This window comes from Aricia agestis, chromosome 14 (assembly GCF_905147365.1).
Source record: "Aricia agestis chromosome 14, ilAriAges1.1, whole genome shotgun sequence".
NCBI lineage: Eukaryota > Metazoa > Arthropoda > Insecta > Lepidoptera > Lycaenidae > Aricia > Aricia agestis.
The window spans coordinates 1,432,907-1,460,215 of record NC_056419.1 but is presented as its reverse complement, the minus strand read 5'-3'; the positions used below and the strand labels follow the sequence as shown (position 1 = coordinate 1,460,215).

General features: G+C 40.8%; 3 protein-coding genes across 3 annotated transcripts; 2 read left to right on the top strand and 1 right to left on the bottom strand.

Annotated features, from left to right (window-relative positions):
* Nucleotides 1-114: 114 nt before the first annotated feature.
* On the bottom strand, nt 115-5,021 carry LOC121733724 (ubiquitin domain-containing protein 1). The gene is made up of 5 exons (XM_042124074.1): nt 4,844-5,021; nt 4,499-4,779; nt 3,603-3,800; nt 2,799-2,952; nt 115-544 (listed from the first exon to the last, which is right to left on the bottom strand). The coding sequence occupies exons 1-4, from the start codon at nt 4,923-4,925 to the stop codon at nt 2,806-2,808; spliced, it is 708 nt and encodes a 235-aa protein (XP_041980008.1). The 5' UTR covers nt 4,926-5,021; the 3' UTR covers nt 115-544; nt 2,799-2,805.
* A 436-nt stretch (nt 5,022-5,457) lies between these two features.
* LOC121733961 (alpha-ketoglutarate-dependent dioxygenase alkB homolog 6) lies at nt 5,458-6,613 on the top strand. The gene is made up of 2 exons (XM_042124365.1): nt 5,458-5,622; nt 5,712-6,613. The coding sequence occupies exons 1-2, from the start codon at nt 5,581-5,583 to the stop codon at nt 6,348-6,350; spliced, it is 681 nt and encodes a 226-aa protein (XP_041980299.1). The 5' UTR covers nt 5,458-5,580; the 3' UTR covers nt 6,351-6,613.
* Nucleotides 6,614-6,693: 80 nt separating this feature from the next.
* LOC121733960 (cytosol aminopeptidase-like) lies at nt 6,694-26,436 on the top strand. Its single transcript, XM_042124364.1, has 12 exons — nt 6,694-6,858; nt 7,319-7,428; nt 7,798-7,933; nt 12,685-12,812; nt 13,478-13,643; nt 15,863-16,059; nt 16,529-16,634; nt 17,214-17,321; nt 23,033-23,138; nt 23,891-24,040; nt 24,873-24,946; nt 25,959-26,436. Exons 1-12 carry the CDS (start codon nt 6,721-6,723, stop codon nt 26,130-26,132), a joined length of 1,593 nt encoding a protein of 530 aa, XP_041980298.1. The 5' UTR covers nt 6,694-6,720; the 3' UTR covers nt 26,133-26,436.
* Nucleotides 26,437-27,309: the final 873 nt, after the last annotated feature.

The following is a 27,309-nucleotide window of genomic DNA, read 5'->3' as shown; positions in this document are numbered from 1 at the left end:
AGCACGAGCCAACAGGCGAGTGCGCACTACCCGTTCTCACGGCGCGTAATATCACGCGTCGCATATCAATCGGATCAGACGTGCCTGCTCGAGCCAGCCCGCGCCAGCTCGAGCCACCCCCTTCTCGAACTCGAACTGACGCGGCGCGGCTCGTGATGTTACGCGCCGTGGGAAGCCAGCTTTAGATCCTTGTCGTTGATGTCAATTTGAGTGACATCTTCATTTCCATGACAAAATCACCCTATTTCTACTAGATTCTTGTAGGTCTGTTTTATTGTAATTTTTTTAACAGAATGAAAGGCTGTTTAAATACGACAATAGACAAACAATTAGCATGACCTTATAAAAAATTCACCCAGTTTCTGAGATGAATATTAAAGATATAAAAAGCGCTATTAATAAGACAACTCAAGTCAGATTCACCTCATACCTGGGGTTGAGCCACACAAATCTCTTTCTTACATGTTCTTAACATAACTGGTACATTGAGAACTTTTCTGTGGTTATTTGTAGAATAGATTCCATTATGATAACAGTCTTTATTCTGAAAAGAGAAATACATATTGTGATGAAAGATATAATATTATTGTGATTCAGGTTAAAGTGTTAAGTAACGTAATTTTAATGTTTTACGACTTCTCCCTGTGTAGCATTTTTTTAAAATAAAATTAGGGTTCAAACGAGTAAACAGGTCACCTAATGGTAGGCTACTACCGTCGCTCATGAACACTCGAAACATCAGAAGACTTGCATTTGCGTTGCCCGCGTTTACATCAGAAAGGTGCTTTAAATTTTTTTTGTACAGCAGTGCTATTCTCTAAGAGCAAATATTAAAACAGCCGTAATTACATCGGCTGTTACAGCCGTGAGATCGAGATTGGTATTCACTTGTTTATGTTTTCTAGGCTGTTCGATACTAGCGCCGCGCGGCTGTAAGCGGAGTGATATAGAATCACTTTTTGACATTTCATGTAAGAAATTCGTATTCTCTAAGCTCAACAGCCTACAGCTTCGATTACAGCCTCGGCGAACGCCTACAACTTTTAATGTCAAACGAAAAGCTACTATTTCGTGGCTGTCGCCAAAGATTTTGTATGATTTTGTACTTATTTACTGAAATGTACACCCTAATTAATGCACTGTTTTAATTTTTTTTACGTTTAAACCGAAAGTCAAATGCTAAGTCACTATAAAAATAACTCTTACGGCTTACCTCAAAAAGTCGCTAGAGCCCGAGTCCCGACTTCCGAGTCCCGACAATGACAAAATTGTAACTCCACACACAAAAATCTTGAAATTCACGTTTTGTATAAATCTTTCTAGTATCTAACTTTCTTCTACATACTAAACGGCGTTTTTATCGAGTTTTTTTACACTTAACTTAGAGCTTGTATGAACACTGAGTACAAAACATTAAACATAGTTACATACCAAGTACCTATTCAATATTAGTTAATTTTTACGTAGCACATTTAGATTATTACTTATTCACTTATACGAAACCACATTGATTTACGAAACAAGAATCCAACTTTCACGAATCTCAGACAAAGACTATTCAATGTTTATGAAATATTATGTTCCACGAAATATTTCAAGTGGTGGGCGCGGGTCACTCGAGCCGAGGTACACTACTCTTATCGCGTAGCTAGTAGAAATTCTTTTTGTAAACAGTAAAACTAAAGCTATAAGTATTTAAATGAAGTTTCATCTATTTCATGTCCCTTGGTTTGCACTTTTGTTTACATTCTTTATATTTTGTTTACATACGTAAGTGTAGAAGGCCAAGCGAGTTTTTTTTTATGCGACGAGTAACTCAATGGATACGAGGTTCATATCTTGGTACTTTCAACTTTTTGGATATTTTTTCGATGCATTAACAATTTTGTCTATTTGAATTGGTTCAAATATGTACTACAAATGATTATTACTATAAAAGTTCTAATACTATAGAGTTTATCGGGACAAAATAACTAAAATTCCTAAGACAAAAATGTATCTATAGTCGAGTCCACTATCTGAGCCGCAGCCTCGCCGACAGCCGCAGCCGAGACATCGTCGACGAGCTAATAGAGCTTAGAGAATACGAATTCTACAGCCGTGGTAACAGCGAACGATGTCACGGCTGCGACATCCGTGATAACAGCGGAGAGCACAGCCTTAACGTGTTCCTTAGAGAATAGCCTAGCAGGTTCTCGCTAAAAACATGCTACTACCATTATACTCATACTTGTGCACTTTGTATGACTGCCGCTACTACATGTACCCTACAGCTATGATATGGAATGGATGACTGCCAATACTATACACACCGTAGAAACCCCGCAGACTGCAGACTTTTAATCGGCCGATAGTTTAGTTTGGCTCTTGATCAGAATGAAGCTGTATGGAAGTGCGCATATTACAATGATACCGAGTCGGCCGATAATTATTATGTTTGATGGGCTATACGATTGTCTTCAAGATCAACCATCGACAATCAGTACCACGTTCCACGCGCGCATGTTTGGTCGGCCGAATTGGCTGAAATCCGAATCGTGTAAAATTTTCCATTTAAAAATCTATAGCTGTGAATGGAACCGTGCGAGGGCAATCGGCCGACTGTGTCTAGTCTGCGCACTCACCAACAACCCAGCTGTTTGTGTAGTGTGCGCGCTAACAGCCCAACCCGCAACCGACCATATCGGCCGATAAAAAAATGCAGTCTGCGGGGGATCTTAGCATATAAGCTTTATAAGGGCACCTCCTCTGCTATGAGACTTCTACACTACCTAAACAAACCTGCTACCCACACGTACCTGTGCACTAAGTCTGTGGATGGGGTTCGGTGCTGACGATGACCTGCACGACGTGTCCGGGCGCGACACGGGCCTCGTCTACCAGCAGCCGGTCGCCCAGCAGCTTGCCGCCGTAGAACCACCGCTGCCGCCACGGTGATATGTCCTCCTGTGCCTGGAGTGAATAAGAATAAGAATGGATTTATTTTGAGCATCACACAATACATCATAATATAATTAAGTCAGTGGTACAGTTTGACTATAATACTATTACAATTTACTATAATGGTGTGTGACGCCAAAAATTGGCCCCAGCTTAGCAAACGCAGCAAGGAAGCCCCCTGCACTGATATGTGTTACAATTGTAGATTTACTTCGATCGCAAGTTATCTCACTTGCAAGCGCACATGGAGAGAGGCTTGACCATGAGGGCCCAGATCTGTATAATTGTAAGCTGAGGAAGTGAGGACTAATTTGCCATTAGTCCTCACTTCCTCAGCCAATATAAAGTGAAGAGCTAACTAAAATTCTTAAACATAATCTATTATCTTAATCCATGTTGAGTTATAGTCATTATTATAAACGCAACATTTTAAAAAAATCTAATTATTTTGTAATTAATAATAAACGACAGTTAAACATTGTTTTTAAGCTTGTTGCATGGGTTTTTTGGAATTCATATTTACCACTATTTACAACAATCTCTTTGCACTATTATAATTCTTACAGTATTTTACAAACATTAAGAAGAGATGGTGTTTCATTTGTAAATTGTAAATGATTCTGTTTAGTTAAAGTTAAGAATTGATAATGTTTGCAACTTACATGTAATTTCTGTTTGCAATGTCCTATTGTGTGTTTAGATGATACCGCTAGCTCCACATCTTTACATGTCGTGGACAATCTCAGTCTTAGTGCCATCGCTGCACCACCTTCCACTGGCTCTGAGCATTCCGCCGGCGAGTCCCGCCCACTAGCCTCCTTCACCATATTTATTGGAGCCGATAAACAATATATTGGGACCTGTAATGTTAGAGTAGACTTGAGAATACAAAAAATACAGTTTATTATTAAAACAATTTAGGAGGTTCTATTGCATTGATAGTCTGTTGAATCAATTATATTTATAGACTATCTTGAACTCAACTAGCTGTATGATACAATAGACTCATACGAAAGACGGTATGTAAATACTAAATAGTATGGCTGTATGGCCATCATTAGATGTTTTAACACTAATGTGTTAAAAAGTTATCACACATAAGTTAAAACTGACAGTAAGCTGGTATTATTGTATTTGTAGTTTGTATTAACCATGTACAAACATCATACATTTTATTTCGTTTCCAAGTACTTGTTTCTCATATTTCATTATCATAATAAATTATAATTTAAGGTGTTGTTGCTTACTGCAATCAGTCAAATATATAAATATATATCCTTGATGGTTTTATTAATTGAAACAAACATTGTTCACATGATTTTCCCTGTGAACAAGGAATGTTTGTGTAATTGTTTGGTTTTATAGTCTGAAACTCAGTGTCTTTGTGTTTAATTAATGTTAAGACCAAAACATCATCAAACAACATGTTAATCTGTATGTAATGCAAATATCATATTCCATGTTACTTATTGCATCTAGATTCTAGATGCTATTTTACCAGAAATAACTGCTCTATAGAAATAACTATACAATACTGTAGTTACTGTAGCTACTGTACCTGGTATCTCGTCCCCCACTCATCATAGCACTCTGTGAGGTAACCATTAGGTACGGACACACTAGCCCCGTCCAGTATCGCCTGCGCCAGCTGAAAGTCCATCGCCTCCGCGGCCACGGCGGCCGCTCGGAGCGCGTCCCAAATCTCCTTCCGACCCTCGAAGGCCGGCGCCGTGTCCCAAAACTCATCCCTCTTGCTCCTCAGCTGACCCTCCGTCAGCGGTACGTCCGACTTCCATCTTATCGTCTCGTGACACAGGGACTGGTTTTTTCGCAGGCCGCCTAAAACAAAGGTCAGTTTAGTCCCGCACGGTAACCACGGCGACACTCGCGATCGCTCACCTACCCGAATTAGGCCGCGACACCGAGCCGGGTGACTCCTCGTTGGGACCGCTTCTGCTCCTCGTTATTCCGATACAGCCGCCCATGGTGAACCGTGATCACATTCTTTAATGACTCATATAAATGAATATTTACAAAAAATTGTTAACAAATAACATTTCATCGCTTGTCCATTCCTGTCAAAGATAGCTGTACATGTTTAGATATTGCACTGAATTAAAAAGAATACAATATCATTGTCACATCGAAGGTTCGTAAGAAAAAGTGGAAAATACATTTTAACATGGGTTGTTTGAAATAAAAATCTTTTGAATATTTGGAATAAAAACGGATATTAATAATCATCAACGAAGAATCCTAGATAATTACCTTGTGACATTTTATTTTGCGTTTAAATATTAGAGCTATTTCTAAGTATAATTTGCTGCAACTGTTTAAATCAAATTTAAAAAAAGTTAATGTCATAAACGTCAAAGAAAATCAAAACATGTCAATGTCAACTTAGTAGTCTGTGAATGTCAAAATACTCTTCAAAAATCAAAGTTCTGTAAAAATTTTAGAAATTACAAAAATCTAACATTCAGATAAATGAAAATAAATCAAGTTCTTAATTATGAACATGCATAAAATATATCTTTAATTCAAAACTTCATCATATGACGGACATGCAAAATTATATTTGAAACTGATTTTGGATAGCATTCTGTTTAAATTAAATTTTAAGCACAATCGGATACAAAGATGCCAATTTCATTAGGAATAGAAAATTATAAAGTGACAAATGTACGTCGATATTATATTTTATATCATTCTTTTAAAACAGATACTTGTTATTTATCTTGACTCCTTTATGCGCTTATTCATTTCCTCAGGTCGACCCTACTGCCTACTACATATCAGAGTTTATAACCAAAGATGAGGAGCAATCAATCCTGTCCAACATTTACTCGGCCCCAAAACCAAAATGGACTCAACTTTCTAACAGAAGACTGCAAAACTGGGGAGGGATTCCTCACAACAAGGGAATGATAGCTGAAAAACTACCTCAATGGCTGCAGCAGTACCTAGATAAGATCCACTCTCTTGAACTTATGGGAGGAAACAAACCCAATCATGTTTTAGTGAATGAATACACACCAGGGCAAGGTATTCTCCCACATTTAGACGGTTCACTATTTTATCCGACTATCACAACAATTTCAGTTGGATCCCACATAGTCCTGAAGTTTCTGGAACCTTCTGATAATGATGCATCTCTAAAACCAGTATTCTCCTTCCTGTTGGAACCAAGAAGTTTATTAGTATTACAGGACAAACTTTTCCATCACTACCTCCACAGCATAGAAGAGATTAAAGAGGATGTTATAGATGATACAATCAGGAATTTAAATATGTGTTCCACAGATTATGTTAAGGGTACCACAGTCGTTAGAGACACGAGAGTATCTTTGACCATAAGACATGTACCAAAAACGACTGCTTTTAAAATTAATATTGGTACAGGTAGATAACAAAAACTATAAAATAATATTTCTACTTCTTGATCTTATCATGAAGAAACCAATAAGAAGAAACTTAAGTTGAGGAAAAGAAGTGCAAGCTATACTTTATTGATAAGATGCCTTACAAATTTTTGTTAAGTATACTATATTTTTTATTATTGTTTAATAATATATTTTGTACAGTGTAGAACTAATGGTTTTCATTATAGGGTAAACTTCTTGACCAAAATCAGCTCTTTATGAAAATACTACATACTACTAATATGTGCAACTGGCACACAAGCTATTAAGATTTCACTTGACTTATAAACTAACAATTTAAAAATAACAGCTCAGAGTAATCTAGGTGGTCTCATATTTTATTCAAATTTTTTTAACAATGGGACGTTCAAAATTATTTTCGAGTTTAAAATTAATAAGTTATATACAGAAACCAAATGTTAGGTATTGTAGTTGTGTGCCTGCTAAGGAAGATGCCTGTGCAAAGGATGGATCTAGGACTCGGTCTTCTGCTAAGGTAAATTTTGTTTCTTGTTGGGTAGTCTCTTGGTATGTCTACTAAGTAGATGCAAATGCTAAAAGTATACTATTATTGATCAACAGGTTTTTAAGTATTTTATGAATGAATATTCTTTGGTATGCTCTGCATCCTAAGGGATGCAGGCTCGATTTGGGCTTAAGAGGTACAGGGTACCTTAAAAATAAGATTTGTCTAAGAGTGAGAGCAAAACTAGGTAAATTGTGTCAGGGGTATTAAAAATTGGTCAGGTTCCATAAAGGTGTATACTTCAGCTGTTTGTACATTAATATATTTGTTACTTTCAGTTTAGGTAAATAAATCTGACATAATCAGCTAGGTGCTTATAGATATTTTAATTTCAACGCCCTAGACATCTTATCAGTTATCACCAAAAAGCTAAAGTTACAACTGATTTATCGGAAATAGGCCCAAATTCCTAAACGTTTTTTGTTTATAGAAAGGTCTTGTGCTCGGCGTATATCAAGGAGAAGACAAAGTCGAGTTGTCCCCTGATGCTGCGGACTTTGACCAGAAGTTTGGCGGGAAGATTGGCAAACATCTGAATGAGTAAGTTGGAGTAGCTTGCTCTTGAGTCTTGGAGACCCAATTCCCGCGCCTATCAGACTGTTGTCGCTCGAAAAAAGTGTTAAAAAGTAATACTTTCAAAATTTTATTTAATTTTACGATTTTCGCGTAATGCGAGGTAAGTAGGTATAATCAAAATTACGAGGCACGGAATTTCTTACAAATTTTGACATTTTTAAAAAGTTTGATGATTGATCTTACTCATACTTATATCAGCAGATATTTTTGGTTTTCTCGGCGATTGCAAACGCAAATTTTGTAACTGATCAAGCAGAAAATCGTTCCCAGGTTAATACATGCAGATCTATGCCCTTTATTAATTGCAATAACCTGTAATATTGTCTCCAACAGAGTGTCATCAGTCCTCAAGCTGGGCAAGGCGTTTCTCATGACGGACGTGGACAGCGACTATAGCGCCATAGCTCTCACGTCGCTGGGGCCCAGGGCACCCGGGTACAACGACTGTGAGGCGCTGGATGAGACCAGGGTAAGTGTCACGGCAAATACAGTGGAAGTTCTGGGTTAAAGAAGTGTTAACTCTGGTTTATGTCGATACCTCAAAGCGGTGGGGAATCGTCGCAAACTTTATTAGGTACAGCCTGAACCTACCTAGACCTACCTACAAGAAGGTCATCTATTGGCAGAGTTTGAATCTCGAACTGCAGAGGGCTAGGTAGCGCAGGCGGCGTAGCTTATAAAACTTGAGTATTAAATAATTTCAATAAGTAAATAACTGAGTTATATTTAGGTGGATAATATGGCGGCTCTCGACATATGGCGGCTCTCGACATAGGCGAACGCGTTGGCCAACGCGTCTGCAGACGCGTTGGCCAACGCGTTCGCCTATGTCGAGAGCCGCCATTAGATTATCATATAAGTATATTGGATCCGAGATCAATGGCGCAGATTACACGCGTCAGTATTATTGATGATACGAGAATCAAGCGATCCACGCGAATCACAAGTACTGAAGCGCCCTATTATACGGTCAATATTATCACCATCAGTCAGCGTTGCCAGAATGTTACTTTTGTAACATTTTACGTTACTTTTGACCCTTGCATGTTACATTCATGTGACATGACTAAAGAGGTTACTTTTACGTTCCTTTTGGTACTTAATTGAAAAAAAAAAGATGTTTCAAACCAAAAATGCGAAAACGGAACGCACTAAGTTTTATTGAGTTTTGTCGTTACAGCTGACAAGGCTTTAAATGAACGTGGCAAAAAAGGAACTAACGCTGCCATCATACAAAAACGCCATTTTTGACAGTTCTCCTTTATCAGCAACGCCCCCGCCCACGTTTATTTAATTAAAGCCTTGTCGCACCTTAGTTTTAAGTTTTGTTTAATGATCTTGTTTCAGTTCATCTCTATATTATTTATAGTATGTTTTCGTGCATTCTGGATTAGTTAGCTTCGTTAAACGTTAAAGCGTTGCATTTCGGACAAATTAACGCAAGTTAACGTTAATCGTTAATCCGTTAATATGTGTAATATGGCCTTGTTATAACTTATATCATTGTGTTAGTGTACATACAAAACCTGTTGGTTTAGGTTCTGGAAGTTACGTTAGTAAGAATTCTACCTAGAACTAAATGACACTGTATTCTTCTTTATCATCATTTAAATAACCACTGACAGTAATTTATAATAACAATAAACAAATCACTCTTCACTGTATAAGGACCGGCGCTAAGTAATGAAATGATAAAACGAAACAAATCTCTTCTTCTTTTCACTCGCACGCGCCTGAAAATGTATCTAGTAGGTATTGTTTTTGTTTCACTCGCGCTGCCGTGCCGCGGTGCACGCTGCCCGCCCGCCCGGCACGTCTTGTCAGGTTTCATACTAACTGTCTGAACCTGTTTTTCGCGCCCCGCCGTAGTAGGCATTGGATTAACTATTAACGGACTTCTGCATATTAACGGAAGTTAACGAATCCGTTAATATTTTTAAAAGTTAACTTAAAACTTAATCCGTTAATCAAAATGTTAACTTCGTTAATTAACGATTAACGGATTAACGAGTTAATACCCAGCTATGCCTATAACTTACCTACTTTATGAATAACTAGATGATGCCCGCAACTCCGTTGCGCCAAAACTCGTTTATCGCGAAGGAACCGTGCATTTTTCTGGGATGAAAAGTATCCTATGTCCTTTCCCGGGACTCAAAACTCCACGCCAAATTTCATAATTCATCCAAATCGGTTCAGCGGTTTGGGCGTGAAGAGGTAACAGACAGACAGACAGACGGATAGATAGACAGACGTCACTTTCGCATTTATAATCATAGTATGGATGCAAAGTTTTGTATTTTGTTGTGACCTAACCCTCGACCCAAGTCACAGTATTACAATCATATGGCGGCTCTCGACATAGGCGAACGCGTTGGCCAACGCGTCTGCAGACGCGTTGGCCCAATGTGTAGAACGGGCGTTCGCGCGTTGGCCAACGTCTAAATACCTACGGCCAACGCGCGAACGCCCGTTCTACACATTGGGCCAACGCGTCTGCAGACGCGTTGGCCAACGCGTTCGCCTATGTCGAGAGCCGCCATTAGATGAATGATTGGTCTCGCGCTCGCGCTACGACTAGATACCGTCGGAGTACTTGAAAAATGCGGCAACAAATCATACGCCTGATAAGGCGTAAGCGCGCCAGTCGCGCCGCAAGCTTCGGGTGAGGTAGATGTGTCGATAATTTTCGAAATTTTAAGTTACGTCCGTAGCAAAATTCCAGTTTGCGTAGTGAGACTATGCAATAATAACACTACAAGAAACAAGAAAGGTACTGGCATCACATACCATCAGTAAATATTATATAAATCGTCATAAACACAGAAAAATTATATAAACCTGAAAATTCGGATCGGAGTACCGCTTGATGTTCAGTGTTGCCAATTACCATAAACTAAAAATTCCCAATTTTTTCTGAGATTGTGATTTTTATTTATTTATTTATTATATCTTATTATTTTATATATACATAGTGGCTGAGTGGATGAGCGCATTAAAATCTCTAGCTAGGGTAGCTGGTTCGAATCCCGCCAACGGAACAAAAAGTTTTCAAAGTTCCTGGATCATGAATGTGTATTAATAAAAATGAATTATGAGTATCATATTATAATAAAAATCTTAAATACAGTTTATATTTTATGTAAGTACACAATACAGTAACAAATGAGAAAACAAATTTAACATTTGCTTTTTTATGACTCATTCTTAACTTTCGTTAAACTTCCTACCATTGTTTTTGTATTGTTTTCTCATCAATATTGTACCCATTGTATTTCGTTGACCTAAACAACGTTGTTATTTTATCGTATTCTTTTCGAATGGACTTTATTCCAATGGTAAAGTTTATCTGGTGATTGAAAAATCAGCACTTACTATACAATAATAATAAATTACAAGACCACAGCAACTAATTTTTCCCCATTGATTGGGCACCAGTCACGTATCTGGCAACCCGATTATCTACGCACACAACAATATTTGTGCATTGTTTTACACACGCTACAATATTGAGGTGCCGCATTCGGGAATCTGTGTTTTCTATACAGCGCGGTATCTAGTCGAGCGCGCGCGCGAGACCAATCATTTATCTAAGATTACAATATTATTATCCCTATAATACTGTGCCCAAGCTTAGGGCACACTTACCACGGGCGCGCACTAGCGGCCAGGCCACGGAGCTAATTAGCTCCATGGGCCAGGCCGCAACGGCCAGGCCGCGGCCGCCATCGAAAGTATGGTGTGGCCGCAGGTCGCGTTGCGTCCAGGGTGCGCGTCGTCTATGGCGCGGGCGCGGCGGTTTTATACGAAGGTATCTATCTCGATGCGGCGGTTTGGCCGCTAGTGCGCGCCCGGGCTTAACGTTACCGGCTAGCCGCTTAAAACAGTTTATCATCAGGCGATCCATTTGATCCATTAATAATAACAGTACCTAACCTCGTCCAATAACAAAGGAAAATTATTAAGATATTGATTATAGTGACTGTGAGATTCTAAACACCTGCCTGTGTTCAAGCTTCCAAAACAAAAGCCGGATTTTTTAAGACATTTTAACGTACGGTCTGATTATTAATTCATAGACTATAACCATAATAGACATAACTAACCAGTACTTACCACCTAATGCCACCTAATACCCTATACGCGCGTGGCGTATGTCCTCAGAAAAAAGAAATCGAATAAGCTAAGATACCCTTTGCCATTAGTCATATCTGTAATATCACAAAACTACATTTTACAGTATGAAATTACGCTACTTTGCAAATTGGTGTACTGAGTAGTCTTCTCGTAGATTGACTCACTCATAAAAATCTGGCTAGTGGCTTCACTTCTTGTGACTGGGACAGGCCTCTGACTTAGAACGTATCTTTCGTTAAACGTAGGTACCTCTGTCATCAAGTAAATCTTTTTTAAACGTTACCGTAGAACTCTGTTTCTATTTCTTATTCGGTCTGCCTGTACCTAATTTCGAAAATCTCAGTTCCACTGATTTTGAAGCATAAACGCAAGCGTGTACGTCTGACAGGTTTGCCTGTGCAGTTAGGCCTGTCAGGCAAAGTTGATGCAAAACCTGCACAGTTCAGTAACATACACGCTCCAGTTTACCCGAACAGTTGACCTGTTCAGGCAAACTGCGCAGCGAGGTGCCCGCGACGCCGCTCTTCGTGTCGCGCCTGCGCTGGTCCATGGAAGTCGAGGACGTTGACTACATCCGCGAGAAGACCACCTTCACCTTGAGGGTGGAGCGTCTGTACTCTCGCCACAAAGTTAACTTTGGTTCCTTTGTGGCGAGAGTACCGACAAAACGTTTGTTCACTCTCGAGGTGGAGGAGTTCTGGCCCGCCGTTGTAGTTCACCGAAGATTTCGGAGAAGGCTCCCCAATGAAGCGCGCATCACGTCGCCGCCAAGGAAGACTACGTGATAATAGTGTGAATGTGAGAGACGAGAGTGTTGTGAGAATAATAATATGCTGTAGGATAAGACTGTTCGGTGTGCATCCGTTGTCTGATTGCCATAACACAAGTTCAACTTACCATGGGATTTAGACGACGTGATGTACACTGTCTAATTTGTGCTATTGTGTATTATTGTATGAGTATAATAAAGAAAGAAAGAAAACCTGTTAGGTACACCCTTGCGTGTGTGACCTGCTTTGCTCGACTCCCCTCGCGAGCTTTAATATTATAACTCTCAAGACCCTGATTCTACCTCATCTCCAGGAGAACGCTCGTATCGGCGTGGGAGCTGGCGTATCCCTGTTGGAGCAGCTGGGCTGTGACCACGTGGTGGTAGACCGTACAGACGCGCCTGATGCTGCTGCCGAGGCCGCACATCTTGCTGCTTGGAGGTTTGTGGACGTTTTCTTTAGTAGATGTGTATTGTCTTCTTTACAAAAGAATCGGACCTACCTAAACGATAAGAAGAGTCTCATTGCAACGCGAGGATGCGTATCTACGATGCGTTTTTAAATGAGCCATGCAAAATTGGAACAAGCAGCCCAACGCCCAGCATCGCATTGCTTCGTCCCGTTGCAATGTGAGCTAACACTAAAGGTTTGCGCTCACTTTGTCGGCGCGTGCCGGGGCGCGCTATAGCACACTATTGCCGGGTCGGGTCGCATCGCATTGACGGTTTTTAACACTCACTGTGCCGGGGCGGGTCGGCGCGCAATGCATTGACGGATTTTGAGCCGAGACTTGCCGGGCCGCATCGCATCACATCCGCGCGCCGCTTGCTAACACTGTTGCCGGGGCGCAGCGGGTCTTGTCGGGCCGTGTCGCATTGACGGAAATCCGCCGAGTAAAAATCCGCGCCGATGCGCCCCGGCACAGTATGCGATACGCGCATCCGCTTCCATACAAATTGTATGGAGGCGGATTTTTGCGATGCGCCCCGGCACGCTAAGCCCCGGCACGGCCCGTCTCAGTGTGCTCACTCCTTAAGGCCACATATCCGCTTGAAAACTCCATTTTAATAGTAAGTTGGCATCTATATCTCCAACTCTTTGGTTAGGTTTGACGAGTTCAAAACAGAGGGAGAGCACAAGCAGCCTGAAGTGGTTCCGTACAGCGCGGTGGGTTCCTGGGACACCGGCGCGGTGCTCGGCCGGTGCCAGAACTGGGCGCGGTTCCTGTCCGACATGCCAGCGAATAAGATGACCCCGATGGATTTTGCACAGGTTTGTGAAGGCATAGTGTGATTAATAAGCACTAAACAATTTATTTATTAAAGTTAATAAAATATTAAACAATAATAATTATGTCTAACAATATTCATAGTAACTATGCCCAAAGCGGGCGCAAACATTTGGTCTGATAACTTGATGTACCCATCAAAACAATGCCTCAGGTAGCCCTAGGTACTTCGGCACACATGCGTTAAACTCGTACCTGTGCTGAGGGAGATTTTGTTAGAGTGCTGACTGCTGAAATGTCCCATATTGAAATGATCAAATGACCATTGACCATGTCTCGTGAATGATTTCCAGCAAAATATATTTTAAGTTTAGCAGATTGCTAAGTTAGTAAAGTTTGGTACTTATTAGTTACATCGATTGCTGTGTTAGTACCTATAGATATGTAGTTTTACCTAGAATATAAAGCTTATTAATAATTATTAATAAGCTATTTATACTTCTACTAATATAAGTCGAGTTTGAGGAAAAAATAAAAATATATTAATTGCACAAAAGATCATTATCACAGTTCACTCATTAAACCATCAATTAAGTTAATGACAAAAGGACGAGGAAAAGTTCTGGGCCGATGTCTCTAAAATTATTAAGACGCAATTTCCTTTATTTATTATAATTTAATAATTACTTACTAGATAATTATTGCATTAACTAATGTTGAAATACCTGGAAAAGCAGCTTTGATCTTCAATAAACTATACCTACCTAAAGATTTTAATGCGGTTTTCGCCAATGGGAATTTACTACGGGCAAATCTGTGGCCAAATGCTAAGTTTATGATTTCTGAACAGCATTAAAATTTTAACGCTGCTACCAAGAATAGTAAAATCGGTAATCGGTCATAACAACACGTAATTATCGATTATTTCCTAATTATAAATTCTAATTTCAACATGGCCGAAGCTTTTAATTATTATTTTGTCCACTAAATAAAATATTGAAAAAATTGTTTGATGTTACGAATCTATTATGAAGAGAGGAGTCAAGCTTTAAAGTGTTCTTCACTATTCCCGAGGAACTAGAATCTAAATACCTACAAGATATGTATTCTATGCTACAAGTAACAAGCTAGTATCTAACCTTTCTTTATTTACCAATCTAGAAAAAGGTAGTAAGCTGATGCACTTTTAAGTTTTTGGACACGCTAGCTGCCAATCTGCCTGTTAGGGCCGCGCTACACCAGAATGGCAGCGGCGAGGCGAGCTCTTTCAGTGTCATATGATTTTAAACTTTATCTTCATTATTGTAATGTATTACAATAATGAAGATAAAGTTTAAAATCATATGACACTGAAAGTGCTCGCCGATTTCTCAAGCGATACTATGTATAGTATCGCTTGAGAAATCGTGGCCACGTGCGATACTATGTATTACAATAAAAAATTTCAAGCGATACTATGTATTACAATAATGACGATAAAGTTTAAAATAATATAACACTTAAAGGGCTCGCCTCGCCGCGTCGCTGCCATTCCGGTGTAGCGCGGCCCTTAAGCTCAGAATATCTTAGGTTTGCCGTTTGGGTGAGAACTACCATTCCCCGCAGTAAAGTAATGTAAATATATAATCATTCGCACAGCGCATTGCCACTCGACCACACTCGACATGACGTGCCTGCCTAGCATACGCCAACGAGATATCTCACTCTCGAGATAATTAAAAACTACTTGTCTCATAATGTCAAAATCTCGACATTATCTCGACAAAACTCTATAAAAATGTGTTATTTCGATGATAGATCTACGCGAGAAAAAATATTTGTCATGCTAGGGTCAATGGAGATGAAGAGATAAACCATCAAACATCGAGAAAACATGTAGAGTGAGATATCTCGTTGGCGTATACTAGACATCACATGACTCATGCCGCTGCCGCTGCGGCGCTGCCCGACGCGGCAAGTATACGTAGAGGGCGAATGTAACCACTCACTCGCGTCGTTACTGCTGCAGACAGGCCGGTTTTAGCACTACCAGCGCCCTGGGCTAGATTTTATCGGCGCCCATGGTACTGATAGTGTTGAAAAAATTTGGCGCTCCTTTTTCTTTTTATCCGTCGCCCAGCGTTGCTCCCCCCCCTAACGCCGCTACCGGCCGCAGAAGTATTCAGGGAAATATAAAAAGGCAGAGCGAGGAGCAGCGGCAGTGGCTTAATGCAAACGTCGCTTATATTATTGTGAAGAAAGAGAAACATCAAGCATTTTCCAGGAATGCCTAAACGTGCTATGTCCTCTCGGCGTCCGTGTGTTAGCCCATGAGCGCAGCTGGATCGAGGCTCAGGGTATGAAGGCGTTCCTCGCGGTCGCCCAGGGTTCCTGCACCCCGCCGATGATGCTGCAGCTGGAGTATACTGCGGACAGCGCACCGCCGACGCTGTTGACTGCGAAAGGGACTACATATGACAGGTGAGATATTAACAATTATCATCATATTGTATTCTAAGCAACTACCGTCGCCCATGGACACTCGCAGCATCAGAAGAGCTGTAGGTGCGTTGCCGGCCTTTTAAGAGGGAATAGGGTAATATAAGAGGGGTAGGGAAGGGATGGGAATAGGGGAGGGTAGGGAAGGGAATAGGGCAGGCCGGTAGGGGATTGGGCCTTCGGTAAACTCACTCACTCGGCGAAACACAGCGCAAGCGCTGTTTCACGCCGGTTTTCTGTAAGAACGTGGCATTTCTCCGGTCGAGCCGGCCCATTCGTGCCGAACCATGGCTCTCCCACGTCTAAAAAGTAGTTTCAGGGATACAAAATTATCTTATTATTTTATTCGGATTTCGGGGGCGGAGGCTCAAAGTATCTGAAGACCCATTGCTAGGCAGCAGGCTATCTTTTGATTTATTTTAGATGTTTTATCAATTCTTATTTCTTTTAGCGGTGGTCTATGTCTGAAGTCGCACGAGGACATGGTGCAGGCGCGGGGCTGCATGGCGGGCGCCGCGGTCGTCGTCGCCGCCATTCGAGCTTGTGCTGAGCTGAAGGTAGTAGCGCGGGCGCCAGTGGCCAGTATCAACAGAATTTCCAGTGTCGCACATAATTTGCGTTTAAAGTCTTAACTCTTATGCGGGTGATCGACGTACGAGCGTCGAGCCTATACCGCGGTTTTAAAGAATGTCTGTTTTAATTGCGGCTCGTCGGTGCTGACCAATCACCAAGTTGACCAACTAGCGTAGCGAGCAGAATTACAGTCGCAAACATGTCTTGTTTCGAGTCTGAAGCCTTGCGACGAGCCATAAAGAGCCATAAGGTCACCCGCTATTTTCTACTGAGGTATCTTCTTCTCTACTTCTTTAACTTTATCTACTTCTGGATTAACTGGTTTTTGGGAGAAAAGTAGTTATTTAGTAGTTATTAAACAGCCAGTCAGAAACAACTGGGGTTGTTCTGATAAGTGTTAAACTTAACTTGAGGCTTCTTCCTGACGAACGGCACTCGTCGCCAGCAGTCAACGGCAGTCGTTGGATTTTTTTTCATTGACTTTTTTTGACACTTGTAGACTGCCGTCGACGCGTGCCATCCGTCTGTAAGCGCTCTAATACTTAATCGTTTGTTATGTCCAGGCTCGTGTGAACCTCCGCGCGTTGATACCGCTGTGCGAGAACATGATCAGCGGACAGTGCATGAAAGTCGGAGACGTGGTCACGGCACTCAATGGCCTGTCTATACAGGTGAGGAAAACTAAGTAGACCTATGGATTATATTTGTATGGAAGGTGATTCATAGGCATGGCCTACGTAATTTAGTTGCGTTATGTCAAACCCATACCGCATACGACAGTTGATCACGAGTCACGAGTAGAGATGGGCGATGGGTAAATACCCAATGTACCCACCTGGGTATTTACCGGGTAGATTGGGTAAATACCCAAAAATGGTGGGTATTTATAATTCAGCGTACGTTTTCACATATTTTTTTTTAGTAAATCCTTAGTAAAACCTCCATTAAATAATGCAAATTTGGTCACTAGCCCGTAACTGTTCGAATAAGGCCCTTTAAGTCTTAAACTAATGTATGTTTGCAATACAAAACCATGTTTTTCATGAATTCCGGCCGCATGTCAAAGAGTAACGCTGTGTTTTTGAACTTTTTTCCTAAATTTTGGTTTTGTATGTGTGATATTAATATTCTTTAAAGTATACTGCCTTTTAATGGTGATAAAGTTTTGGGAATTGAGTAAATCGTCTTAGTGGACGCCTTCATCGTTAAGGGAAACACGCGTGCGAAATTTCAAAACATTCATCCCTCCTTTAGGCTAAACTTTGAAAAATTCTAAAATACATAGGTTCTCGTAATTCAATATTTGTTAGTAATTGTAGGCACTTAATACGAAATATTGTTGTGTAATTGTGTCTAAGAAATTATAAGGTTCCACTAACTAACCTTGAGCCTATACTATTACAACCTCAAGGTATAAAACCTCTTTGAGGTAAGAATTTTGTGAAATACAATTATAGTGGATATCGATGACCCACTGCAGGCCACGCCATTGCCCGCCACGCCTGAAAATCGTCCGCCATCATACACCATTACTCCGTTTACACAATGGCGATGGCTAGTAGTGGGTATGGTCAATTGTGAAGAGGCACCTTTACAGTCTTGACACCTATATATTATGTACATGCAAATTAATGTATTATGTAAATGAGTACTGTTTTTGTATAAACGCAACTAATGATCAAATATAAAAAGTTCTTGGCCTGTGTGTTACTTAAAAGAAAAAATTTCCCTTTTAACCGTGGGAGAGCAATTCTTCGGTACGAATGGGTCGACTCCGAAAAAACCGGCTTGAAACAGCGCTTGCACTGTGTTTCCTTCAAAACGCAAAAGAGAATGCCGATCTTATGACATGTCCTCATGTCGTCCAACTCGACCCTTTATGATGAGGGCGGAAACCGCCAACCGGTATGGTTGGTTATGGTAACGAAGTATGAGCGTCATGTCGGATATTCGGTTTTATCAGCGCTCAGTGCAAGTAGCTCCAGTGAGTGCTTCAGAGTTGGCTCCGGTCTTTACGCGTCTTTTTTGGCTCAACTATCCTACTCACATAGTTTCGGCTTCTTGAAAGACAGCTTTTTGAGAACCCGATACTTAAAAACTGTGACCGTTCCAATTCTTCCAACAGCAGATCAATCGCTATAACCTTCTCGAAGATGATGGAGTCCATCATCAATAGCCAGCCCCTTCGACACTTGGACGCTCAGGGATTACTAAGGCTCGGCTCGGCTCTCTTGGCGTACCTAACTCATCGTTGGCTCAGGCGATTGAAACTATGGGTATTAGCTGTCAGTTTGGATATATACAATTTCACTATTATCCAAGATTCCATACATCCAAGAAATAATGCAAGAGGGTCACAAGTTTCTTAGCAGTCGTAGTTGATGGTGAATGCTCTGATACTCTATCTGTTGACGCTGGTATCCCTCAGGGCTGTGTGCTATCGCCTACCCTATTCATACAGCATATCAATGACTTGTTACAGACCAACGGCATTCATTTCTATGCAGATGATAGTACAGATAATGTGACTTCTCGCATATTTCTCGGGGTGGAATGGAGTAGACGTAACTCAGTCTAATTTAACCGCACCAAAACACAAGTCAGCGCGTTCACCACAAAAAAGTCACCAATGGTATATCCTCGTTTAAGGGAACCACTTTAACAATCTTCCCCAGCATGAAAATTGGCGTAAACATTTTACCAAAAATACTAAAAGAGCTACCAGAAAGTAGAATCAAATATCTCACACAAATCCGCGTGTATTTAAAAAAAAATTGTCCCCACGCAATATAAAGTAGAGATTATAATATTAATCCCCAAACCCGAAAAAGATCCATAGGATGAAAAATCTCACCGGCCTATAAGTCTTCTGCCAGTGCCCTCCAAGGTCTTAGAAATACTCTTCCTGAAACGCATGATGCCAGAAATCAGAGCGAGTAAACTGTTACCCAATCACCAATTCGGTTTTTGCCAAGCGCATGGGACCGTGGAGCAGGTACACAGACTGGTAGAAGAAATTCAAAAAGCTTTTGAAAGCAAATCTTACTATTTTTCTGGACATATCACAGGCCTTTGATCGATTATGGCATCTTGGACTGTTTTATAAAGTTCGTAAAAAGCCACCCTTAAACTTCTACCTCTTTATAAACGCATACCTCAGCAATAGATATTTCTATGTTGAGTACGGAGATAGTGTCACATGTCTCCATGAAATCGAAGCAGGAGTGCCGCAAGGCAGTATATTGGGCCCTTATCTCTACCTTCTAAACACATTAGACCTTCCAAGTACTGATGAAGCTCTGACATATACATACGCAGATGACACAGCAATCCTCGCAGTAGACCAAACAGCCCATGGAGCATCGGCAAAATTGCAAAGAACCTTAAACGAAATATCATAGTGGTTAAAAGATTGGAGGATAAAAGCCAACGAGAATAAATCTGTCCATGTAACTTTCACATTAAGACACGAAACATGTCCAGAAGTAGAACTTAATCGGATAAAAATACCACAGTCAAACGATGTTAGATACCTAGGAATTTATCTCGACAGGCGATTAACATGGAGAACACATATATGGAACAAAAGAAAGGCTTTAGACAAGCAGCTACGAAAGCTTCACTGGCTGATAAAATAAACTTATTTTGTATAAAAGCATACTCAAACCCATCTGGACCTATGGGATGCAGTTGTGGGGCACAACCTCCACATCAAACACAGAAATTCTACAACGATTCCAATCTAAAACCCTGCGTTCAATAACTGGAGCCCCATATTATGTTACGAATAAAAACTCCCTTCAAAACTATTGTAAAAGGATAAAATGACATCCCAATATATTGGCAAAAAAATTGATAAAAACTCTACCAAACCAAACATTCAAAAGATTAAAAAGACGAGCCCCACAAAATCTTCTGTAAATAAAGATAAATAGTAAATATATAGACGCATCAATGGATGCGTGCCATACAAAGAAGAAATTCAAAACGACTAGTTCAATGTCTAGAAGTCAGATCGCTAGCAGAATGAGAAGTTAAAAAAATCAGAAGCAAATCAAAGCAAATCAGATTTTATATAAGATAGGACGTGTTATATGTATAAATAATAAAAAATTATACCTACATATTTTTTATATAATTTCTTTAACCAGGTACTTATACATTGTCTATTTTAAAAGTAATTTTCAAGGGTCTTCTAATATTTTTTCTAATATTTTTTTAAATATTTTAAAGGTTTTTCAAATATTTTAAATTATTAATAAAATAATAGAATGTAAATAAAAAAAATCGGCCAAGTGCGAGTCGGACTCGCACACGAAGGGTTCCGTACCATTATAGAGAAAAATTAGGACAAAATTTGTGTTTTTTGTATGGCAGCCCCTCTTAATTTTTTTATTTTATATTAATATTATTATTAAATATTAAAGTTAACATCCATCTAAAGACTGTGTAAAAATTCAAGTACCTACATTTTGCTATTATTGATAAGATAGCAGAAAAGGCCAAAAAAAACACGTCCGTTGTATGGGAGCCCCCCTTAAATATTAATTTTATTTTGCTTTTAGTATTTGTTTTTATAGTGGCAACGGATATACACAATCTGTGAAAATTTCAACTCTCTAGCTATTACCGTTCTTGAGGTGGTTGTGACTTAAGTATTGAATTTTATCTACCCGCCCTTTTGGGTAGATACGGGTATTTACCGGGTACGTGAGGGTAAATACCGGGTAGATGGGTAAATACCCAGGTACGTGCCCATCTCTAGTCACGAGTAACATTGAATTGACAAAATCCGATTATGTATGTCCGTAAGTATAGTTAGGTCTACCAGAATCTGATGGCAAAAAGTGAGAAGTTAAATTGTATCTAGCAACGCCGTGGTAATTGGAATAAAACATTTTGATCTTTTTTTTCCTTATAGCGGCTTATTCTGTGTGTGAAACATGCAAATATAAAAATTTATCCAATGATCAAGGATATTTTTTGAAAATCTGCCGTCAAAATTTGCCATCAGATTCTGGTAGACCTGTCCTTTAGAGTTTAGTCCAACTGGACTTTAATTAAATCATGTAAAGTTACAGCTCGCAACAGTCATGTTGATGTTTGCACCATTTGCATGACATACCGCCATACTCAGAGACATTTAATTATGATTAAGCTTAATTTTAATGAAGAGTTTGACAGATAATGTATGGGACTTATGTCAAAATTTTGAATTAATTACATTTAAGTAATTAATGTTCCACTCTGAGTGCGGCAGATAGACATTTCGTTTCCGTACGCTGCATTAATTTTGCCGTTCGTTTTCCCGCGCTTTTTATGTCCATTACGCAACGTTGACAGGGGTCGTCTCGCCTTATTTAATTATAATAAAAAAACTCGGAAAATGGACCAAGGAATTTGCCGCCAATTTTGTCCCCGAAACTTTTTTAATTTGGAACATTTTATGAGCCGCGTGATTCTAACAAAATGGACATAATTTTTTACTGTTGATACTTCCGAACTCTGCCAATTTGCAGTTAGGTTGCATTAATTACCAATTTGGCCTAGGTTTCCCAACTAACATTCTACATCAATTAAAAGTTGAAATGTGCAAAAATGGCTTCTCTTCTATCGTACTTGGTTAATTAAGTAGTTGGCATTAAACTTTTAGTTTCCGCTTTATTGTCTTGAGTTCTAAACACAAACAGAAGGGTTTTTTTTCAGACTTTCAATTAAATATTATTTCAGTCAGTTGATACTCAATAGGTAAGTTGTAGGCATGGCGATTGGCGTGTGTCTGATTTTGATGGGAACTAACATCACTGGACTCCGAAGTCCAACGTTGACCAGACCTTGCTGTGCAACGTAGGTATTCGCCATTTATGGCTTACATTGACACAGTAATCTGAAGTTAATCTGAAGCGTTAGAGCGCCTTCACATTACGTCGCAAGCAGTGCGGCAGCAGCGCTGCAGCCGCGCGACTTCTATACAAAAGAGAGTCGCGCGGCTGTCTTTTGTATAGTATTGCGGCTGCAGCGCTGCTGCCGCACTGCTTGCGACGTAATGTGAAGGCAGCCTTATAGGTAACTACGTTTATTATAGTGCTAAAATCTAGTAATACTGCAGGCGTTCGCTACTGCACCAATGTTAATCAGCATTTGAGGCTAGACAACATACGACACTAAGCAACGCGACATTTCATGTTCCATATAGGTAGCACTGAGGTTTTGTGTCGCGTAGCTCCACTGCCGCGTTGTGGCTTAAGGCTTATACGATTTCATACAAATTATAAAGACTATTTGACCGTGGCGTGTAGCGTCGCGTCGCTGCAGTGTAGTTAAGCCTAGTGAGGACACACTTTTGAGGACAAGACAAGGCTGCTATAATGTAGTGTTTCAGATCGAGGACACTGACAACGAGGGTCGGCTGATGCTGGCAGACGCGCTGGTGTACGGGCAGGCGCTGTACAAGCCGCGCATGCTGCTCGACGTCGCCACGCTCACACGTGAGTCACCGCTTCAATGCGCTTCGACTCTGCGCTAGTATAAATTGACCCTAAGAAGACCTACGTGGGGTGTAGGTACGGCGTAGGGTATTGCAAGTTAAATTAAAGCGAGGTACTGAGTTTTGGAGGAAAATGTTGCTTGCTATCAGACTACTTTCGCGTAACGACTGTAGCCACGAATGGCATTTCGATCACCTAAGCTATCTCACTCGCGCGTTATAGACAGCGTGTGATGTAAGTATAGTGATGCATGTACCTGTATAGTAAGATAGCTTACGTTTTCTCCATATCGACGCTAAAGAATCGGGCCCCGGCCTACTCTCTAGTCACCAGCCAGTAATCTTGACTCTTGTCATAATAGAGCTCCAATTTATTAAGATACTCGGCCCCTGATTCACAATGCGTAATTCTACTTGGATAATGGATTCGGAAATTTATCGCGCGACATCCAACAAACGCTCGCCGCGCTAGGCATTAGCCGCGTACTGATTGAGCGAGCGGCCTCGCGAGGCTACCTCGTGAGGCGAATCCTCGTCGGTCAAGACTCAAGACGTGCTCCGCCCGAGGCCAACGTACGCGCTGCCTCGCCCGAGCGTGCCGCGGCCCGAGCCTTGCGAGGCTGCTCGCTTGGTCAGTACGCGGATATTGACCAATGACCGCACGGTAAAGTTTCCGAATCCATGTGGAATCGGAAACTTTACCGTTCGTACCGTCGTGAATCGTCCTAGTTGCTAGTGATGAATGTTCCGCAGGCGGCATGCAGCTGGCGACCGGCGAGGGCGCGTTCGGTGTGTTCGTGAACAGCCCGGGGCCGTGGGCGGGCATCAGGCGGGCGGGCGCCGCCACCGGCGACAGGCCCTGGCTGTTCCCTACATGGCACTTCTTTGAGAAGCGGATCACGGGTAAAACGGAGGGCTAGAGGGTTTTTTTTAAAGTTTTAACTATAACTGACTGCTAAGTGCCAATAAAGATTGCTATTGTTACTGTTATTGCAACTTGCAAGGCCTATATTTTTAATCGACCAGTCTGAAGGTCTAGAAAGGTCTAGACTCTAGGATGTAGCCTAGCCATTGGCCATACTAATTCAATGTACTCACTACTCAATCAGAGAAACCCTACTTAGCCAACATTACAAATCCATACTAAGTAATTAAAAAAAAATGCCACACCGGTTTCGGTGACGGTGGCTGGTTTCATTGAAATATTATAAATGCGAAAGTGTCTGTTTGTCTGTTACCTCTTCCCGACTAAACCCCTGAACGATTTTGCTGAAATTTGGTATAGAGGTACTTTGAGTCCAGGCCTCCTGAACCCGTAGCATGGCTACAGTAGAAATACGAAAGTATAGACAAACAGCGGAGATAAACTGAAGGTGCCGTTCCGATCTGTACCGCGGCTAGCCGCGATCGACAAAAGATCAAATATAATGCCACTTTATGACGTAGACTATAGTCCTAAAAATTCAACTGTAGCCATGCTACGGGTGCTGGGAAACCGGTCAAAAACTTGTCATTTTCCATATAAACCGCGTTTGACAATGAAGTGTCAGATATTGTCAATCGTGGTTTTATATGGAAAATGACAAGTTTTTGACAGGGAGTCAATGACCGCTAGACCGCTATAAATCCTACGCTGTTGGGAGTGTATCAGTATGTGAGGTGGCGGCTATCACTTGCTATTCGTGAGCAATATAATTATTTCAAACATGTTCTAATACCTCTTTGTTTTGCACAGACGATCCCGCAGTGGACCTCAGGAATCGCGGTTCTGGCAAAGCGTCGGCCTGTAAGGCAGCTGCCTTCCTCAAGGTAATGAAAAATAAAGTTGTTTAAAATAAAAAAAAAACACTAGCAAGTATCAATGCTATCGCTGCTCGTGTCTTGCGTACTTGTAGAAATATAATAATTCGTGCGCGAGTGAAAAAGATAATAAGCGTGGTGACAGGACGAATTTCAACCTGTCCCGCAACCGGCCTATTATTACTTTATGGTGTGTATGTGTTCCTTGTAGAGAGTTCACTGTGAAAGTAGCGGTACTGAAAGACCAATTTCTTTTGTGAATTGAATGGGCAAGCGCCCCAGCGTCACGAGTTTCCCCGTGCAAAAGTGAAAAAAATTGCTCATTCAGCGCTGCTATTTTAATAACACCACCAACTTTAGAAATGTTTGTTTCATACCCGTGCGAAGCAGGGGCGGGCTGCTAGTTAGTTATAAGAATAAATTATGTTGATGTGAGATTTTGCTGGTGTGGGCGTTATATATTTATAAAATGTTTAGGACTCCTGAAGTGTAAGTTTTTATGCAATATCCTAAAACTAACACTGTACACGTAAAATACGTGACAAATAAAGCCACTTTCATTGAGGGGAAACCTCTGAAAAATGTAATTTCATCATAGTTTTACAGGTAAACATTTTATCTCCTCTCGGGCGTCACCCGCCATACAGAAAAGTTACCCATGATGCCTATCGGTGACATCCGCACGGAAACGGTTAACAGTGAACTCTATACACAGGACTCATAAAAGCCCGCATGAGAAAAGGTTGGGGGCCACTGCTCTAAAGTATTATCACTTAGGTTTCCAGACGAACGGCACGTGTCGGCGGCAGTCGACGGCAGCTGTTGAGTTTATTTCGACGTACTGTAAAAAAGTTCGTTTGATGCAAGACGTCCGTTGCGTACGATACCGACTTGTGGGCGCTTACCTTTACGCGGTATGTCACAACTGCAAGCTTCGGCTGCAGTCGACTGCCGCCGACACGTTTGTCTGTAAGCGCTCTTAGTTTTGTTACACCCTTTATAAATATCCTATGTTCTACAGAAGTTCGTATGCACGGACTGGATGCACATGGACGTGTCTGGTGTTGGGCGGATGGCTCGCAACGCGCCGCCCTACCTCCGCCCAGGGCGGATGAGCGGCCGCCCAACCCGAACCCTCGCCAGCTACTTGATGCATGCTGGGGAGCAACCAGAACAGCAGCCAGCACCAGTTTGATCCAGCTTAGTCTAGCTTCAATGTAGGGGTCCCACACAAAACTGCAAATTCGCATCGCATCGTAATGTCATTTTCATTATGAATTTTGGTCGCAGATATGCGATGCGAATTCGCATTTTCGTGTGGGAGCTCAAGGGATTTTTAATAACTACCTTCAGTAACCACTACTTTATTTTTGATAGGATTTTTTACAATTTATAATCTTTACATTCTACAGTTATGACTTAGTTTTGTAAGTCCCAATGTCATATTTTGAGCTACCTATTGACTATTGTTATTGTTTGGAAATATAAACAAGTTTGTACGAAGTCTGTTTGACTGAAACTACTAATTAATTGAATGTACTATATGAACCTTAGCACAATAGACATAACGACCAGTAGTTCGACTGCAAAGAAACGGGCAGGTTTCAACATCTGTCAAATTCATCTGGTTTCACTAGGATCATAAACCTCGACAGTATATATTAAGTCTATGACTAGGATTATGAACGGAATGTGCCTCGCGCTGGCTGATATAATTTATTTTTAAATATTTAAAATAAAGATTTCAAAATTGGATTCTGACAATTTTAATCGCATGTGTCAAAACACAAACAAAAATACGACCAAAGAGGAACACGTCCACCGAATATGTCATAGTTTTAAATTCGTAGGTAACAATTTAACAACCCTAGCGACGATTTTCGTCATAATACGTCAAATTTAAAAATTTCAACATCAGTTCTAAGTCGGCATACTCTATAATTCTGTCTACTCTGACCTTAGTGTCTTACGGCCGTTCCCAATATTCAATCTATCTCTGGTTTGACATACAACCGATCGCAGCTAACATTGAATTGACATAAAATATATGTCTCTAATGTCTAATCTGAGATATTCCTGTCTCTAGTAGGGCAAAACCAGAGATAGATCAAATATTGGGAACGGCCGTTAGCACACTAGCCCGAAGTTTCGCGGCGTAAATTCCGCATGATTACGCTCGCAATGTATTTTAAATTACCGATAACACACTATTCCGTCGCGTTTCGTCCGTATTTTGTATGCGTTTGACATTCCGGCAATGCCGTAAATAGCCTTTTTTGCACCCTGTGCGAGCTTCTATAACTGCGCCCTTTTTTTAGATGTTTTAGGTACCCAGAGCAATGCTATGTACAGCCCTCTCTGGTCTGGTCATT

Bases quoted from the DNA above. Each gene is read 5' to 3' on its own strand.
- LOC121733724 (XM_042124074.1), bottom strand. From the start codon at position 4,925: ATGGGCGGCTGTATCGGAATAACGAGGAGCAGAAGCGGTCCCAACGAG. The intron at 4,780-4,843 runs GTAGGTGAGCGA...CCTTTGTTTTAG, and splicing joins GGTGTCGCGGCCTAATTCGG to GCGGCCTGCGAAAAAACCAG. The intron at 3,801-4,498 runs GTACAGTAGCTA...CTAACATTACAG, and splicing joins AGTGGGGGACGAGATACCAG to GTCCCAATATATTGTTTATC.
- LOC121733961 (XM_042124365.1), top strand. From the start codon at position 5,581: ATGCCAATTTCATTAGGAATAGAAAATTATAAAGTGACAAAT. The intron at 5,623-5,711 runs GTACGTCGATAT...TCATTTCCTCAG, and splicing joins AAAATTATAAAGTGACAAAT to GTCGACCCTACTGCCTACTA.
- LOC121733960 (XM_042124364.1), top strand. From the start codon at position 6,721: ATGGGACGTTCAAAATTATTTTCGAGTTTAAAATTAATAAGTTATATA. The intron at 12,813-13,477 runs GTTTGTGGACGT...CTCTTTGGTTAG, and splicing joins GCACATCTTGCTGCTTGGAG to GTTTGACGAGTTCAAAACAG. The intron at 23,139-23,890 runs GTGAGTCACCGC...AATGTTCCGCAG, and splicing joins CGACGTCGCCACGCTCACAC to GCGGCATGCAGCTGGCGACC.